Source organism: Podarcis gaigeae (genome assembly GCF_964106915.1).
Source record: "Podarcis gaigeae genome assembly, chromosome: 1".
NCBI lineage: Eukaryota > Metazoa > Chordata > Lepidosauria > Squamata > Lacertidae > Podarcis > Podarcis gaigeae.
This window is the reverse complement of record NC_139678.1, coordinates 10,049,500-10,065,263: the sequence shown is the minus strand read 5'-3', so window position 1 is coordinate 10,065,263 and position 15,764 is coordinate 10,049,500. Positions and strand designations below refer to the sequence as shown.

General features: G+C 46.5%; 2 protein-coding genes across 2 annotated transcripts in view; one reads left to right on the top strand and one right to left on the bottom strand.

The window, feature by feature from the left end:
• HIF1A (hypoxia inducible factor 1 subunit alpha) overlaps nucleotides 1-15,764 on the bottom strand; it is a 641,105-nt gene that overhangs the window by 130,916 nt on the left and 494,425 nt on the right. The window lies entirely within an intron of this gene.
• The window catches only part of KCNH5 (potassium voltage-gated channel subfamily H member 5), a 188,225-nt gene that overhangs the window by 114,893 nt on the left and 57,568 nt on the right, over nucleotides 1-15,764 (top strand). The window contains exon 8 of the mRNA XM_083732341.1: nucleotides 7,216-7,415. Within this exon, the coding sequence (XP_083588467.1) occupies nucleotides 7,216-7,415 (200 nt within the window). The remainder of the gene's footprint in view (nucleotides 1-7,215; nucleotides 7,416-15,764) is intronic.

Genomic DNA, 15,764 nt, shown 5'->3' with positions numbered 1-15,764 from the left:
CCCTCGGCCAATAAAGCGAGATGAGCGCCGCAACCCCAGAGTCGGTCATGACTGGTCCTAATGGTCAGGGGTCCCTTTACCTTTTAATCCAGGATGCTTTAAGTCAGACTGGATTGCCCTTGTATTTCCCTCCTTTCTCCCCTTAAAACAATAATCACTCAAGCAGTCTTGCATGATCAAATCTATGCTTCCGGGTGCCATAAGAAAGCTGCAGAGATAGCGCAGGATAGTGCGCACCCCAGAAATGATCTCTTTCAGCTTCTGCCTTCTGGAAGAAGGTACAGGGTTATAAAGACTAGGACTAGCCGCCTGAGAAACAGTTTCTATCCAAATGCGATTTTGGTTTTAAACGCAGTGTAAGGAGTCTCCATGGGAATATATTGTACTTAAAAATGGGGTATCAGAGTTTTTAAGCGGCTAACCAGGTTGGGTTAGCTGGGACAGCAGGCTTGTTGGTTTTTGAATGTCCGATGTAGATTTTTTCAATTTCATTGTTCTGTATGGGACAATCACAATAAAGATTATTGTATCATAAAAGGTAAAAAATAACATTCGGTCACTCAGAATACAGTAGTACCTCGGTTTAAGAACAGTCCGGTTTAAGAACAATTTGGTTTACAAACTACGCAAAACCAGAAATAGTGTCCTGGTTTGGGAAATTTACCTTGGTCTAAGAACAGAATCCGAATGGTGGAAGGGCAGCAGCAGCGGGAGGCCTCATTAGGGAAAGTGCACCTCGGTTTAAGAACGGTTTCGGTTTAAGAACGGACTTCCGGAATGGATTAAGTTCGTAAACAGAGGTCCCACTGTACTTACTGAAGAGTAACTGATATCAGGCTGGCTTAAAATGGCCGTTCAGTTAAAAAAGGGATACAGTGGTACCTCGGGTTACAAACGCTTCAGGTTACAGACTCCGCTAACCCAGAAATAGTACCTCGGGTTAAGAACTTTGCTTCAGGATAAGAACAGAAATCGTGCTCTGGCGGTGCAGCAGCAGCGGGAGGCCCCATTAGCTAAAGTGGTGCTTCAGGTTAAGAACAGTTTCAGGTTAAGAATGGACCTCCAGAATGAATTAAGTTCTTAATCAGAGGTACCACTGTACTTACAGTAAGTCTAGCTAAAAATGTAGCAGATGTTGTCACATTTCTGACAGAGCAGGGAGAGGAAGAGAGGAAGTGCACAGTGGGAATGTCTTTCACGGAGTCTTCGCTAGTAAGTTTACAGGAAAACTCTGCGAGCTTCAGCTGCAATCATGTTCCTATCTAGCAAAACATGGGTTGTTGGTTTGCCTGCATTTTAAAAAACCCACAGACATGGCATTCCGCTCCCTAATGAAGCCCAATTCATGCTGCTGGACATCAGCACTGGCCAAGTGATGACTTCAGTGAGCATCGCAACCGGCGAGACTGCATAGCCCCCTGCATTATGGGACCAGGGTTATTAGCCATGGTACAGTCGTACCTTGGTTCTCGAACAGAATCAATTCGTTCGACTTCCGAAGACGTTCGAAAACCAAGGCGCGGCTTCCAATTGGCTGCAGGAGCTTCCTGCGCCCAATCGGAAGCCGCAGAAGCCGTGTCAAGACATTCGGCTTCCAAAAAATGTTCACAAACCAGAACACTCACTTCTGGGTTTGCGGCGTTTGGGAGCCAAAACGTTCGAGTCTCAAGGCATTTGGGATCCAAGGTATGACTGTATCTGAACTGAAACTCCATAGACATGGCAAATGGAAGGGCTCTAGGTTTTCATGTTCTGCTTATAGGCTTCCTTGAGGAAGGGCTGGCATCAGAAATCAGCATGGCTGGGCACCTGCCAACAATGGCCTCAGGGATCAGAAGAGCCCATAGCCACTCCTGCTGCTCCACCAAGGCTCCTTCCCAGTGTTGTTGCTGTTGAAGGATCTCAGCCATAACCTGTTGAATATGGCAGAGTATATGCCGACTGTCCAGAAGCAGTCAGTTAGAATCATAGAATCATAGAAACATAGAGTTGGAAGAGACCACAAGGGCCATCGAGTCCAACCCCCTGCCAAGCAGGAAACGCCATCAGAGCACTCCTGACATATGGTTGTCAAGCCTCTGCTTAAAGACCTCCAAAGAAGGAGACTCCACCACACTCCTTGGCAGGAAATTCCACTGTCGAACAGCTCTTACTGTCAGGAAGTTCTTCCTAATGTTTAGGTGGAATTTTCTTTCTTGTAGTTTGGATCCATTGCTCTGTGTCCGCTTCTCTGGAGCAGCAGAAAACAACCTTTCTCCCTCCTCTATGTGACATCCTTTTATATATTTGAACATGGCTATCATATCACCCCTTAACCTCCTCTTCTCCAGGCTAAACATGCCCAGCTCCCTTAGCTGTTCCTCATAGGGCATCGTTTCTAGGCCTTTGACCATTTTGGTTGCCCTGCTCTGGACACGTTCCAGTTTGTCAGTGTCCTTGAATTGTGGTGCCCAGAACTGGACACAGTACTCCAGGTGAGGTCTGACCAGAGCAGAATGCAGTGGCACTATTACTTCCCTTGATCTAGATGCTATACTCCTATTGATGCAGCCCAGAATTGCATTGGCTTTTTTAGCTGCTGCGTCACAAGTTGCAAGCTGGCAGGATGAAGCAGGAACAAGACACTGCTACTAGTAACTTGGTTACTTATAGGTTTATTATTTGCAGCAGACTCACAAGTTACTATATACAGGATACAGACACGGATCTTAACTCTCTCTGAACAAACTCCAATGAACTCTCAGAACAACACTGACCAACCAACCAACCAACCAACCACAGGAAGGTCATGAGTCATCAGGCCCATGTGGGTGACCTTGACCAATAGCAGAGTTGTATCCAAGGTCGCATATCTCTAGGCGGAATAACTCCCTCTGCTCAGTCTTCTTGGCCTTCAGCCAACTCCTTAATTGCTACTGTGGGAAGCTGCAACAGATAGCATGTAGGCAAAAATCCCAACAGTTGCAGCTGCTATAGCTGTGGATGCTGATAATTTTGGGTGAAAAGAACTTGGGGACATGGGGGAAGGGATGTGGCTCAGTGCCAGAGCATCTGCTCTGCATACAGAATGTCCCAGGTTCAATCCCAGGCTTATCCAAGTAAGACTGGGAATATCCCCTTGCCTGTAGCCCCAAAGAGCTGCTGCCATCAGAGTAGACAATATCAAGGTTGATGGACCTTAGGTCAGACTTGCCATGAAACAGAGCCCAGTGTTTAGATGTTCCTATAAAACTGGCACCATAATTCAAAGTCAGTTTTGAATTATGGTGCTGGAGGAGACTCTTGAGAGTCCCATGGACTGCAAGAAGATCAAACCTATCCATTCTAAAGGAAATCAGCCCTGAGTGCTCACTGGAAGGACAGATCCTGAAGCTGAGGCTCCAATACTTTGGCCACCTCATGAGAAGAGAAAAGACCCTGATGTTGGGAAAGATGGAGGGCGCAAGGAGAAGGGGACGACAGAGGATGAGATGGTTGGACAGTGTTCTCGAAGCTACAAACATGAGTTTGACCAAACTGCGGGAGGCAATGGAAGACAGGAGTGCCTGACGTGCTCTGGTCCATGGGGTCACGAAGAGTCGGACACGACTAAACGACTAAACAACAACAACAACATAAAACTGGACTCAATGAAAAATGAAATACAAATCAAATAAACGTGTTGCATCTTCGCCTTTGCACCCTTGGGAGCGAGTCCTGATTATTTCATTGGGATGCCTGCAGGTCTTTGGGCCAGGATTGTAGTGGATTTTCTGCTGTGACTTGAAAATTACAGCGCATTCAGGTCTGCAGAAATCTGATCAACGCCGGGAGATGGAAAAATAGGGCAGCTTTTATAACAGGCAGGCAGCATTTTAAATAAACAGAGTTTAACACACGTCGCTATGTACCAGCCAGAGTGCCCACTTTCAAGCAAAGCTAATTCAAAAATAGCAGTTTATATATGCATGCTCCCTCATAACCACCCCCCACACCCTTTCAGGGAAAATAATGTTCCACCATCATGTTGTTCAGCCCTAAACATTTTCCATTAATTTTAGTGACATTTGCTTGACACTTCCAACAATTCCAGTGGAATTACAGCTGCAGGTTTTAGAAATGACTGAAAGTCTTTGCATGGTGGTTCCCAATACGTCTCAGCAGTCAGGTGTATCTGTAATGGCTCAGATGATTAAACCTTTCACATGGCACCAGTTTGTCCACTACACGTTGAGACATGTTGTCTTTCGCTTCTGAGGGGGGATAGGTCACCTGGTTGCTGTTTTTTATGTTTTTATTAAAATATTTTCATGAGCAACAAGAGTACATTCAGTGTCTATGTTTTCAAATCATAGAGTCCTTCATGCAGGTCAGTTATATTCAGTTTGAGAATTTTTTGATGTGGGTAGCATGGAGTTGGTGGGGGAAGATAACTGGAGAGACAAAGGGAGGAAACAGGCATGGGGGAGGACAATAAACTTTCATTCTTTTTTGTAATATATGAGCCAAGCGTTTGTGTTAGTGTCACATGGGTTGATTTTGCTGGTGGAGGGCAAGAGATAATCAGCATCATTTTATTTGTATGCCGCCTGTCAGGGAACTGCCATCAGAGCCAGAGGCGGAGGGAAGGCTCCAGAGCGATGCTGGAGAGGGTCCCAGCAGGGAGAGAGGCAGCCCATCTGCTGGGGAAGGAAATCAACGTAACACCAGGGGTGAAGGGGGGCAGATGGGGGAGTCGGAGAAAAGGCTCCAGGACTCTTCACCGGAGACTAGTGGGGAGAGCACGGGTCCTCCGCTGCCCACACCCTCCCTGCGCAGAAGACTTCCGCGCAGGGAGAGTAGGAGGAGACTTGGCGTCAAAGAACTTTTTTGCTGGAAGAAGTTTAAGAAACGCCCACTGACGGATACTGCCAGCGACTGAGACAGCCACGCATGCAAGGCTGTCCAGAGAGAAAGGGTTCAACCAGGTAACCTAGCCAGGAGTGGCGGCAACTTATGCACGAGCAGCCCCCTTAGAACCATTACACCGCCTTTCCATAGTTAAAACAATGCTCAAGGCAGCTTACAACACAACAAGATTTACATAATTACCATCATAGGTAAAGGTAAAGGGACCCCTGACCGTTAGGTCCAGTTGCGGACAACTCTGGGGTTGCGGCTCTCATCTCGCTTTACTGGCCGAGGGAGCTGGCGTATAGCTTCCAGGTCATGTGGCCAGCATGACTAAGCCACTTCTGGCAAACCAGAGCAGCACACAGAAACACTGTTTACCTTCCCGCTGGTGCGGTACCTATTTATCTACTTGCACCTCATGCTTTTGAACTGCTAGGTGGGCAGGAGCAGGGACTGAGCAATGGGAGCTCACCCCATCGCGGGGATTCGAACCGCTGACCTTCTGATTGGCAAGCCCTAGGCTCTGTGGTTTAACCCACAGCACCACCCGCATCCCTGTGATTTAACCCACAGCACCACCCGCGTCAAAAGGTACACAACCAAATGGAAAACAATTTCCACATAAATCATAAAATCTAAAACTAAAAATACAACATTAATATCAATTACAATTTAAAATGGCATAGATAAAAAATAAAAACAATTTTAAAAAGGAGCCCTCTCTGTCGAGCAACAGCAGCAACAGTCCTTTCTGGAGCCTGTCAGGGCCCCCCCAAGCCAGGTGGAGAGAGGCAGGGGAGGGCCCCTCGGGCTCCCAGCAGGGAGATCAGAGGGTCCCCAGCATGGTTGGTTGCAATGTGCTTTGTTTGTGTGCGTGATTTGGGGAGGGGAGATTGCTGTGAGGGGAGGTTGCTCCTGCTCAAAAAATTAGAATTTTGTGTTGGAAACACACCCTGGGAAGGCTGCCAACACCCCAAGTGTCTATCCAGGGGTCCCCTCTGGCTGTAAATCTCCCTCAGTCCAGAGAGACCAGTAATAAGCGACCCTTCTCTCCTGAGAAGAGCATGCTAGTCTTCTGGCATATCCTAGCAGAAGGAAGACTCAATCATGGTTCTAAACTACATTATTTACAGGCTTATAATACAGAGACTCCATCAGTACGTGTGTGCTCTCTGAACACCTGTACAGAACTGCGACACAAACAGAAGTAAAACTAGCTTCCAACTAACTTCCAACAGTACTCAGACTTCCTGTCTCATGCTCACTCAGACACTGACATGATGTACACAAAACATAGTACCGCTGCTGGAGCAGCTCGGATAGATAAAAATCCTAACATTTAGGTGCCTATGCACCTCCCTGAAAGCCTTCCCCTCTCCTCCCCTTTGCCAGGTGGTTTCATGGTGATGGCAGTCATAAGAACATAAGAGGATCCTTGCTGGATCAGACCAATGGCCCATGTGGCCCAGCCTCCTGTTCTCACAGTGGCAAAATGGGCACTGGGAATGGGAAACCTTCAAGCAGAATTTGAGCTCAAGAGCAGTCTGCCCCACTGTGGCTTCCAGCAGCTGGCATTCAGAAGCATCTTTGCCTCTGGCCATGGAGGCAGAGCGTAGTCACATTGGCCATCACAATCACAGTGTTTTTCCTTTTAACTTTTGTTGACAGTGTGGGGCATAGTGTAAAGCAAAGGCCCACACAGTCATACCTGCCAACCCATGTGTAATGGTTCTAGGGGTTGCTCGTGCGTAAGTTGCCGCCACTCCTGGCTAAGTTACCTGGTTGAACCCTTTCTGTCTGGACAGCCTCTCACCCGTGGCTGTCTCAATTGCTGGCAGAATCCGTCAGTGGGCGTTTCTTGAACTTCTTCCAGCAAAGAAGTTCTTTGACGCCGAGTCTCCTCCTACTCTCCCTGCGCGGAAGTCTTCTGCGCAGGGAGGGTGTGGGCAGCGGAGGACCCGTGCTCTCCCCGCTGGTCTCCGGCGAGGAGTCCTGGAGCCTCCTCTCCGATTCCCCCATCTGCCCCCCATCTCCACTGGTGTTGCGCTGATTTCTTTCCCCAGCAGATGGGCTGCCTCTCTCCCTACTGGGACCCTCTCCGGGATCCCTCTGGAGCCTTCCCTCCGCCTCTGGCTCCGATGTCAGTTCCCTGACACCATGTTTCCAAAAGCCCCACATGGTTCCAGAGGCACAGCTCTCTGGGAGGCCAAGATGGCGGGCGTGACTGGCATAGATGGAGCTTTGCTGCTCAGTGCATCCGGTGAAACAAGGAGCACGGCTTGGGCATGTTACGTGAACGCCGACCGCTTAGCGCTTCTAATTCTGCTTCTTGCTCTTTTCCAGCTCTCCTTTATGCAACTATTTTTGGGAACGTCACCACAATTTTCCAACAGATGTACGCCAACACCAACCGCTACCATGAGATGCTGAACAATGTGAGAGATTTCTTAAAGTTGTACCAAGTCCCCAAAGGCCTTAGCGAACGAGTCATGGATTATATCGTCTCCACCTGGTCAATGTCCAAAGGGATCGACACAGAGAAGGTACGATACGTGTGTGTTTGTGAGTGTGAGTGTGAAACCCCAGTGGCTGGTCAAGTTAAGCCAATGTGCATTTTCAGAGCAGAAGGAGAGGTGTAACAATTCAGAATCCCATTCTTATTCATTAAATAATGTTACTATGATGCATACTTGGTTTTTTTAAGGGTAGAATGGTCTGTGTTCTGTATACCCATGATAGCATGACACAATTGCAGTAATTGGCATTAAAATCAGTTGGTAACAGCCTGAGTTCATTCGTTCGTTCGTTTGTTTCTTCCTTCCTTTTTTAAAACATCAACATTCAAGTCCTTAAGACTGAGAAGGTAAGCTTCAAAGTGTATGGGTAATATTTAGTAAAACCGCAGAAGAATTTTCTCTAAAAAATTCCAGCAGCTGGTCGTGCAAAAGGGCTTCATATTTCGCTACTCCCTCCTTGACTGGCAAAAGCAGAATTATGGAAGATAAGCAAAGATATGCAAACTGTTTAAGTGCATAATTAACTGGTACAGGTCACAGCACCAATCAGCTGATGGGCAGAGCAAACACACTTCAAAGGGACTCTCCCTCAGTGTTCATCAGCTGATCGGTGCTGAGAGCAAGCCCACTGGCTGCACTAGGGAGTTCCCATGCGATACAGGAACTGTCACATACGACATCAGGTATTGGGCAGGAGGGTGTGGTTTGGGGGAAACTGGTGTCATGGGTCCTATTAGGACTCCACTTAGCCTAATTACATTAGCAGTCAGAAGTCCCCCACCATGGGGCTAATGAATAAATGTGAAAGTCAGACTGATTTTTATTTTTTTTACAAATGGGTACAAAATCCATTTAATGAAAATAAATGCAGCACTAAAGCAAAAGAGAGAGAAAAAGATATCACATTACCTAGTTTGTTGAACTTCTCAGGTACTGTTGCTTCTGCAAAAATTATTACTGCATAGCAGAAGTTGAGCGGTGTTTGGTTCAGAACTCACTATACTGATCCTTTAAAAGAACAATCTCTCTTTAATATCCCGAATCCTTTTTCCTTTATCAAATTACTTTGCATATTTTTCCCTTTAGTGCCACTGCTTTGCTCCTGGTGGATATTAAGCCCTGCTTCTAGTTGTTTCTTCCTTCTTTGAAATATTGGATTTCATATATATTCTCTGTGGCCTTTCTAACTATCGCCTTTTACTTCTCAGCTCCATGATGCTTAAACAAATACATCAGCGTATTTATCTTTTCTCAACCGTTGGATAAGGTCGATAACCGCAGTGCAATATGTAGCAGGATTTTTCTTCTGCAAGTCTTGGGACCATGGGCTATTGGTAGCCAATGAAATGCCCTCCAAATGGACTACAACTCCCATCCCTCCCTGACCACTGGCCCTGCTGGCTGGGGCTGATGGGAGCTGTAGTCCCCAGCATCTGAAGAACATTGTGTTGGTTAGCCCTGCCATAAGCTCTGCCGCATCTGCAGTCAGTGGATGTCTCAAACAAGAAACTCATCTCGATCTGTGCAGTGGGATTTATTATATTATATAGCATTCTTTACCCCAGCCTCACCTGCTACATTGCAGGCAGTAATGTCTTTCGTTATGAGAAGTTTAATTCCCTCCTTTACAAACCAAATAAGAAAAGGAGCAGCGAAGAATTGTATATCCCTGGGGGGTGGAAGGGGGGGAAGATGCTATATTTAAACCTTTGCAGCAAGGTTCCTATGGCGACAGAAAATGATAATCGTATGGGAACGTGAGGGTTTAAAAATAACGGCTGTCCAATACGTCACGGAGAAAGTGTGTCTTCTTAAAATAGCACCTGGCTGTACGCTTGTCCAGAGGCGTGTGAGTTTTCGGTTTAGACTAGGTAGACCTGCATTTGACTCAACACCTGAGCCAAATGGGATGCAGCCTTGTAGATGCTCTGATCTGTTTAAACCTGTTCAAATAGCAGGGCAAAAGCCCTGTAACACCAGTTGAGGATACCAGGTGTGCTGTGTCTATGCAGCTTCCTGTTTAGTGTTGCAGGTTTGGCTCTTAGTCGTCGGTCATAATACAGTAGCGGCCGGATTCCCAGAGACTGGTATTCAGACGTAAAGTGCCTTCAGGAGTGTAGGCAGCACATAGGTGTCAAGTTCTCTGCGTAGCAGGATACCTGGATTTTCTTTGCGTGGCTGAAAATTGCGGTGTCTGGGCGAGATGCAAAGGGTAGGCATTTGGCAAGGGGGTTTGGGGTCTTGCAAGGGAGAGGGGGTAGGTGGGGCTGGCAAGCAGCAGCCCCTCGTATATCTCTGCATTCTCAACAGGGATCTGCAGCTTATTCAGGCTCCTCAACAAGCATGCATGTTGTTGTTGTTGTTTAGTCGTGTCCAGCTCTTCGTGACCCCCTGGACCAGAGCACACCAGGCACTCCTGTCTTCCACTGCCTCCCGCAGTTTGGTCAAACTCATGCTGGTAGCTTCGAGAACACTGTCCCACCATCTCGTCCTCTGTCGTCCCCTTCTCCTTGTGCCCTCCATCTTTCCCAACATCAGGGTCTTTTCCAGGGAGTCTTCTCTTCTCATGAGGTGGCCAAAGTATTGGAGCCTCAGCTTCACAATCTGTCCTTCCAGTGAGCACTCAGGGCTGAGTTCCTTCAGAATGGAGAGTCTATGGGACTCTCAAGAGTCTCCTCCAGCACCAGAATTCAAAAGCATCAATTCTTCGGCAATCAGCCTTCTATATGGTCCAGCTCTCACTTCCATACATCACAACTGGGAAAACCATGGCTTTAACTATACGGACCTTTGTTGGCAAGGTGATGTCTCTGCTTTTTAAGATGCTGGCTAGGTTTGTCATTGCTTTTCTCCCAAGAAGCAGGCATCTTTTAATTTCGTGGCTGCTGTCACCATCTGCAGTGATCATGGAGCCCAAAAAAGTAAAATCTCTCAGTGCCTACATTACTTCCCCTTCTATTTGCCAGGAGGTGATGGGACCAGTGGCCATGATCTTCGTTTTTTGGATGTTGAGCTTCAAACCATATTTTGCGCTCTCCTCTTTCACCCTCATTAAAAGATTCTTCAATTCCTCCTCACTTTCTGCCATCAAGGTTGTGTCATCTGCATACATAGGAGGACTCAATTCTTTGCTAACAGATGCTGTCTGCATTCTCTTCCTTAAGTGTGTACTTGACACGTCTTAAGAACGTAGTGCCTGAAGTGGCCTGCTGAAAAAGGAGACAAACACTCTTCAGATAAGATCTCTTAAGCGGCCATAATAATATTTACAGCAATTCTTGGGAACGGGGGTGGGGTGGGGGAGAGGGGAATACTCATCTTGGATTTAAATTCCTTGGTTTTTAATTGAAACACACTTGACAGCAGTTGAAAAATTAATGGGTTACACGGGAAAATAGGTCGTTACACAGAGAACTGCAAACAGTGGTTGCTCAGCCAACATTTCCAATTAAGGGAGCTCACTGCTAGCAACAAAATGTTAAGTCCAGATAAAGATTCTCTCTCTCCCCCCCCCCCCCCGCTTTGGGCTTCTTGATTGCTGTCGGGCAGGGGAGGGGTCAGCAAACTTTTTCAGCAGGGGGGCCGGTCTGCTGTCCCTCAAACCTTGTGGGGGGCCAGACTATATTGGGCGGGGGGGGGGGGAACGAACGAATTCCTATGCCCCACAAATAACCCAGAGATGCATTTTAAATAAAAGGACACATTCTACTCATGTAAAAACATGCTGATTCCCGGACCATCTGGGGGCCAGATTTAGAAGGCAATTGGGCCGGATCCGGCCCCTGGGCCTTAGTTTGCCTACCCATGCTGTCGGGCTTTGGTGATGCTAAGGTACATAAAGATGAAGGATGGACTTTTCTGAAACGCTGATATTGAGCACATCTCCAGGGTCTTTCACCTCCAGTGCTCATCTTGCTCCTTAATTTACATGAGAAGTGAATCCACCCACATCCCTGGGTTCCACTAAAAATGTAAACAATTCTTGTGTACTACACATATTTCCCTCCACACCTAGCATTAAATACATATGTACATTAAATGCGCATATGCAATGTTAGTAAGATGCTTTGAGTTGCCTGCGGCAAAAAGTGACTAATAAATTTAATTAATAAATGCTAAGAAAATATTTGAGACCTCTCCCTAAAGCTGGTGGGCATTGCCATTCAAATGGTGTGCCTGTTTTGCGTCTTGCGATCATTTATATGTGGGTGGGGCTTAGCTTTCCCCCCATATTTTATTCAAGTTGGCACCCCTGGGCAGTCATTAGTTCTCAGTCTAACCTACCACACTAGATTGTTGTGAGAATGAAACGGTGGGGGGGGTGGGGAGAAGAACCTTGTATGACACTTTGTCCTCCCTGGCAGAAAGACGGGATATAAATGTAATAATAGATATAATTTGGGTTGCGGTTTCCATTAGTTTCTCCCCTGCCCCCAAGAAAAGTTTTCATTGATTTGCGCAATTGAAGAAGGGGAAAATACCTCTCTCCAGAAATACAGCAGTCTTGACAAGCTCTACGTGAGATTATTCCAATCAGATCTAGTCAAGCGGTTCATTAAACCAGGCTTTGTATATCGGGGCGCCATTTCAGGTTTCGCGTGGGAGCAAAGAGGTTTCAGCCTGTTCTTAAATTGACTCAGAATTAAATGGCATCAAACACCCTGGTGTATTTTAAGAGCATTTACGGCTGCTCCTTTAATCTCAGAATAATTATATTGATGATATTCACACCCAAGAGTTCTGAGCCTTTGAGGTGGGTACCCAGTATGCAACATCTGCAGTTTGTTTAAAGCACATTGGCATTGGGTAAGGAGACAGAAATGCTGCCTGTGTTCCCACAAAGAGCAGAGAAGATGCTAATTTGGGGACTGCGTGCCCTCTAAGTGTCCCAATTTTCCAGGGACAATCCCGGAATTGCGAAAGCGCATCTAGGCTTCTGATTTGATCCTGGAAAGTCCCTATATTTCCCCCATCAGTGCTGTCACCAATGGAGGATAAGCCGGCGCTGGTCCCAAGCAATGGTGGTGGTAACCAATTTTGAAGGGGTCCACAATTTGCGGCACCCTGGATCCATAAAGGTAAAGGTAAAGGTACCCCTGCCCGTACGGGCCAGTCTTGACAGACTCTGGGGTTGTGCGCCCATCTCACTCAAGAGGCCAGGGGCCAGCGCTGTCCGGAAACACTTCCGGGTCACGTGGCCAGCGTGACATCGCTGCTCTGGCGAGCCAGAGCCGCACACGGAAACGCCGTTTACCTTCCCGCTGGTAAGCGGTCCCTATTTATCTACTTGCACCCGGAGGTGCTTTTGAACTGCTAGGTTGGCAGGCGCTGGGACCGAGCAGCGGGAGCGCACCCCGCCGCAGGGATTTGAACCGCCGACCTTTCGATCGGCAAGTCCTAGGTGCTGAGGCTTTAACCCACAGCGCCACCTGCGTCCCTCCCTGGATCCATACAACTGGACAAATAGGGACCTTATCCTATAGATGCGCGCAGGTGTGGGGACCCTGTGGCTCTCCAGGTGTGACTGAACTACAATTCCCATCAGCCCAGCAAGCATGGGCCATGGCCAGGGATGATGCGTGCTGTAGTTCTGCCACATCTAGAAGGCCAAAGGTTTCCCATCGCTTAGCATACGGCATGCCACATGGACATGGGCTCATCTCCAATGGCTTTTGAGCACTTTGGCTATTCCTTTCGAATACTAGATCTCATGTGAAAGCACACAGAGGATGCAGATAACAACAACAACAACAACAACAACAACAACAACAACAACAACAACAACAACAACAACAACAACAACTTTATAGCCCGCTCATCTGGCTGGGTTTCCCCAGCCTCTCTGGGCAGCTTCCAACAAAAGATTAAAAATACATTAAGACATCAGTCATTAAAAGCTTCCCTAAAAAGTGCTGCCTTCAGATGTCTTCTAAAAGTCTGGTAGTTGTTTTTCTCTTTGACATCTGATGGGAGGGCATTCCACAGGGCGGGTGCCACTACCAAGAAGGCCCTCTGCCTGGTTCCTGTAACTTGGCTTCTCGCAGTGAGGGAACCGCCAGAAGGCCCTCAGCGCTGGACGTTTTTGTTTTTTTTAATATAATATTTTTTAAGTTTTAAAAGTAACAACATACAGAAAAAAGAAAAAACACAAGAAAAACACAAAACATACACAAAAAAACAAAAAAACAAAAATCCCTCTTTTTAAATTCTCATCTTTGATTCACTTATTTTCCTGACTTCCTCACGCCTCCCTTTTTTGTATCCCTTTTTAAAAAATTGTTCAGCAAATTCATATCCAATTAATTTATCTATTATCAATCCAATCTTGTTTTTTATCTTGTTGCTAGAGCCCCTTCAGTTCATTTCAATGTCGTCAACATTCAAAAATTTTACAATGTTTCTGTAGATAAATTTTAAATTTCCTCCAATCTTCTTCCACCAACTCTTCTCCCTGGTCTCGGATTCTGCCAGTCATTTCTGCCATTTCCATATAGTCTATTACTTGCATCTGCCATTCTTCCAGAGTGGGTAGGTCTTGTGTCTTCCAATGATTTGCGATGAGTCCTCAGCGCTGGACATTACGTCCTTATTACTTGAGTCTCATGAAAATGTGCATAAGCAGAACGCATGAAGGTTACAGGCCTAATTTCAGCAGGTTTTCTCTTGTCTTGTCCTGCATTTAAAAACAAAACAAAACAAAACAAAACAAAACAAAACAAAACAAAACAAAACAAAACAAAACAAAAACTGGCTTACAAACTTAGGAAGGACCAATTGCAATTCATAGAATTATAGAAGAGTTGGAAGAGACCACAAGGGCCATCGAGTCCAACCCCCTGCCAAGCAGGAAACACCATCAGAGCACTCCTGACATATGGTTGTCAAGCCTCTGCTTAAAGACTTCCAAAGAAGGAGACTCCACCACACTCCTTGGCAGCAAATTCCACTGTCAAACAGCTCTTACTGTCAGGAAGTTCTTCCTAATGTTTAGGTGGAATCTTCTTTCTTGTAGTTTGGATCCATTGCTCTGTGTCCGCTTCTCTGGAGCAGCAGAAAACAACCTTTCTCCCTCCTCTATGTGACATCCTTTTATATATTTGAACATGGCTATCATATCACCCCTTAACCTCCTCTTCTCCAGGCTAAACATGCCCAGCTCCCTTAGCCGTTCCTCATAAGGCATCGTTTCCAGGCCTTTGACCATTTTGGTTGCTCTCCTCTGGACACGTTCCAGTTTGTCAGTGTCCTTCTGGAACTGTGGTGCCCAGAACTGGACACAGTACTCCAGGTGAGGTCTGACCAGAGCAGAATACAGTGGCACTATTACTTCCCTTGATCTAGATGCTATACTCCTATTGATGCAGCCCAGAATTGCATTGGCTTCTTTAGCTGCCGCGTCACACTGTTGGCTCATGTCAAGTTTGTGGTCAACCAAGACTCCTAGATCCTTTTCACATGTACTGCTCTCAAGCCAGGTGTCACCCATATTCAAAAGAGACAGTGCACTTTTAGGAAGCAGATCCTGGCCTGGTTGCCTGTGGTGACTCAGGACAGGGCACAAGGTGAGTGTCTGTTTTGCAACCCTGCTTTTAGCATGGCCGATTCAAGCCCGGGACAAACACTTTCAGTGGAGTTGCCTGGTGTTAATTACGCTGCCCTGTCTCTCTCTCATTAACTGCATTTAACCAATTCTGTAGCATTTGCTAAGCTGCCCAGAAGGCAGACCGTGGAGACAAAAGGAAATTGGGACAGGGCAAAGCCTTTTAGCAGAGGTTTGTCACTCTAGTACACAGCCCTAATCTACAAACGTCTTTGTGCTGGTCCTCCCAGCAAACCGTCCCACACCTTTCTTTTTATCTTCCCTGTTCCCTGCTGAGCTCTTTTCAGCTGCTCTGGAAGCTTATCTTAACTGCCTGTGTTAAGAAAATGCCAGAGGAAAAAGCAAACAATATGAGATGCATCTCCTTGGGGATTTGAAGCTTGCTTTCTCAACAGAGGCAAAATGGTATCTCTTTTTCCCACCCCGCCATGGATTGTTTCCAGGTTTTCCTCCAAGTACCACACATGTATTGATCCATTTAGTCAAAGTGCATTTACCAAAGCCTTAAAATCGTCGTATGTACTAATAACAAACTCGGTCTGTTTAGAAAGAAAATGAGGTCACTCCATAATAAGGTAGTATTTCCCCCCACTATACGTGCAGGGGACTTCTGAGTCAAATGGATCTCTCTCTTATATATAGAGAGAGGTGGCTATAAAAGAGGGACAAGGTAGACAAACAGAATACAACAATCAATTGCTACTAGTTATGATGGTTGTGTACTTCCACCAAGATCTAGGGGTGGATCTGTCATCTTCAGCCCGCCCCCCGCCCCC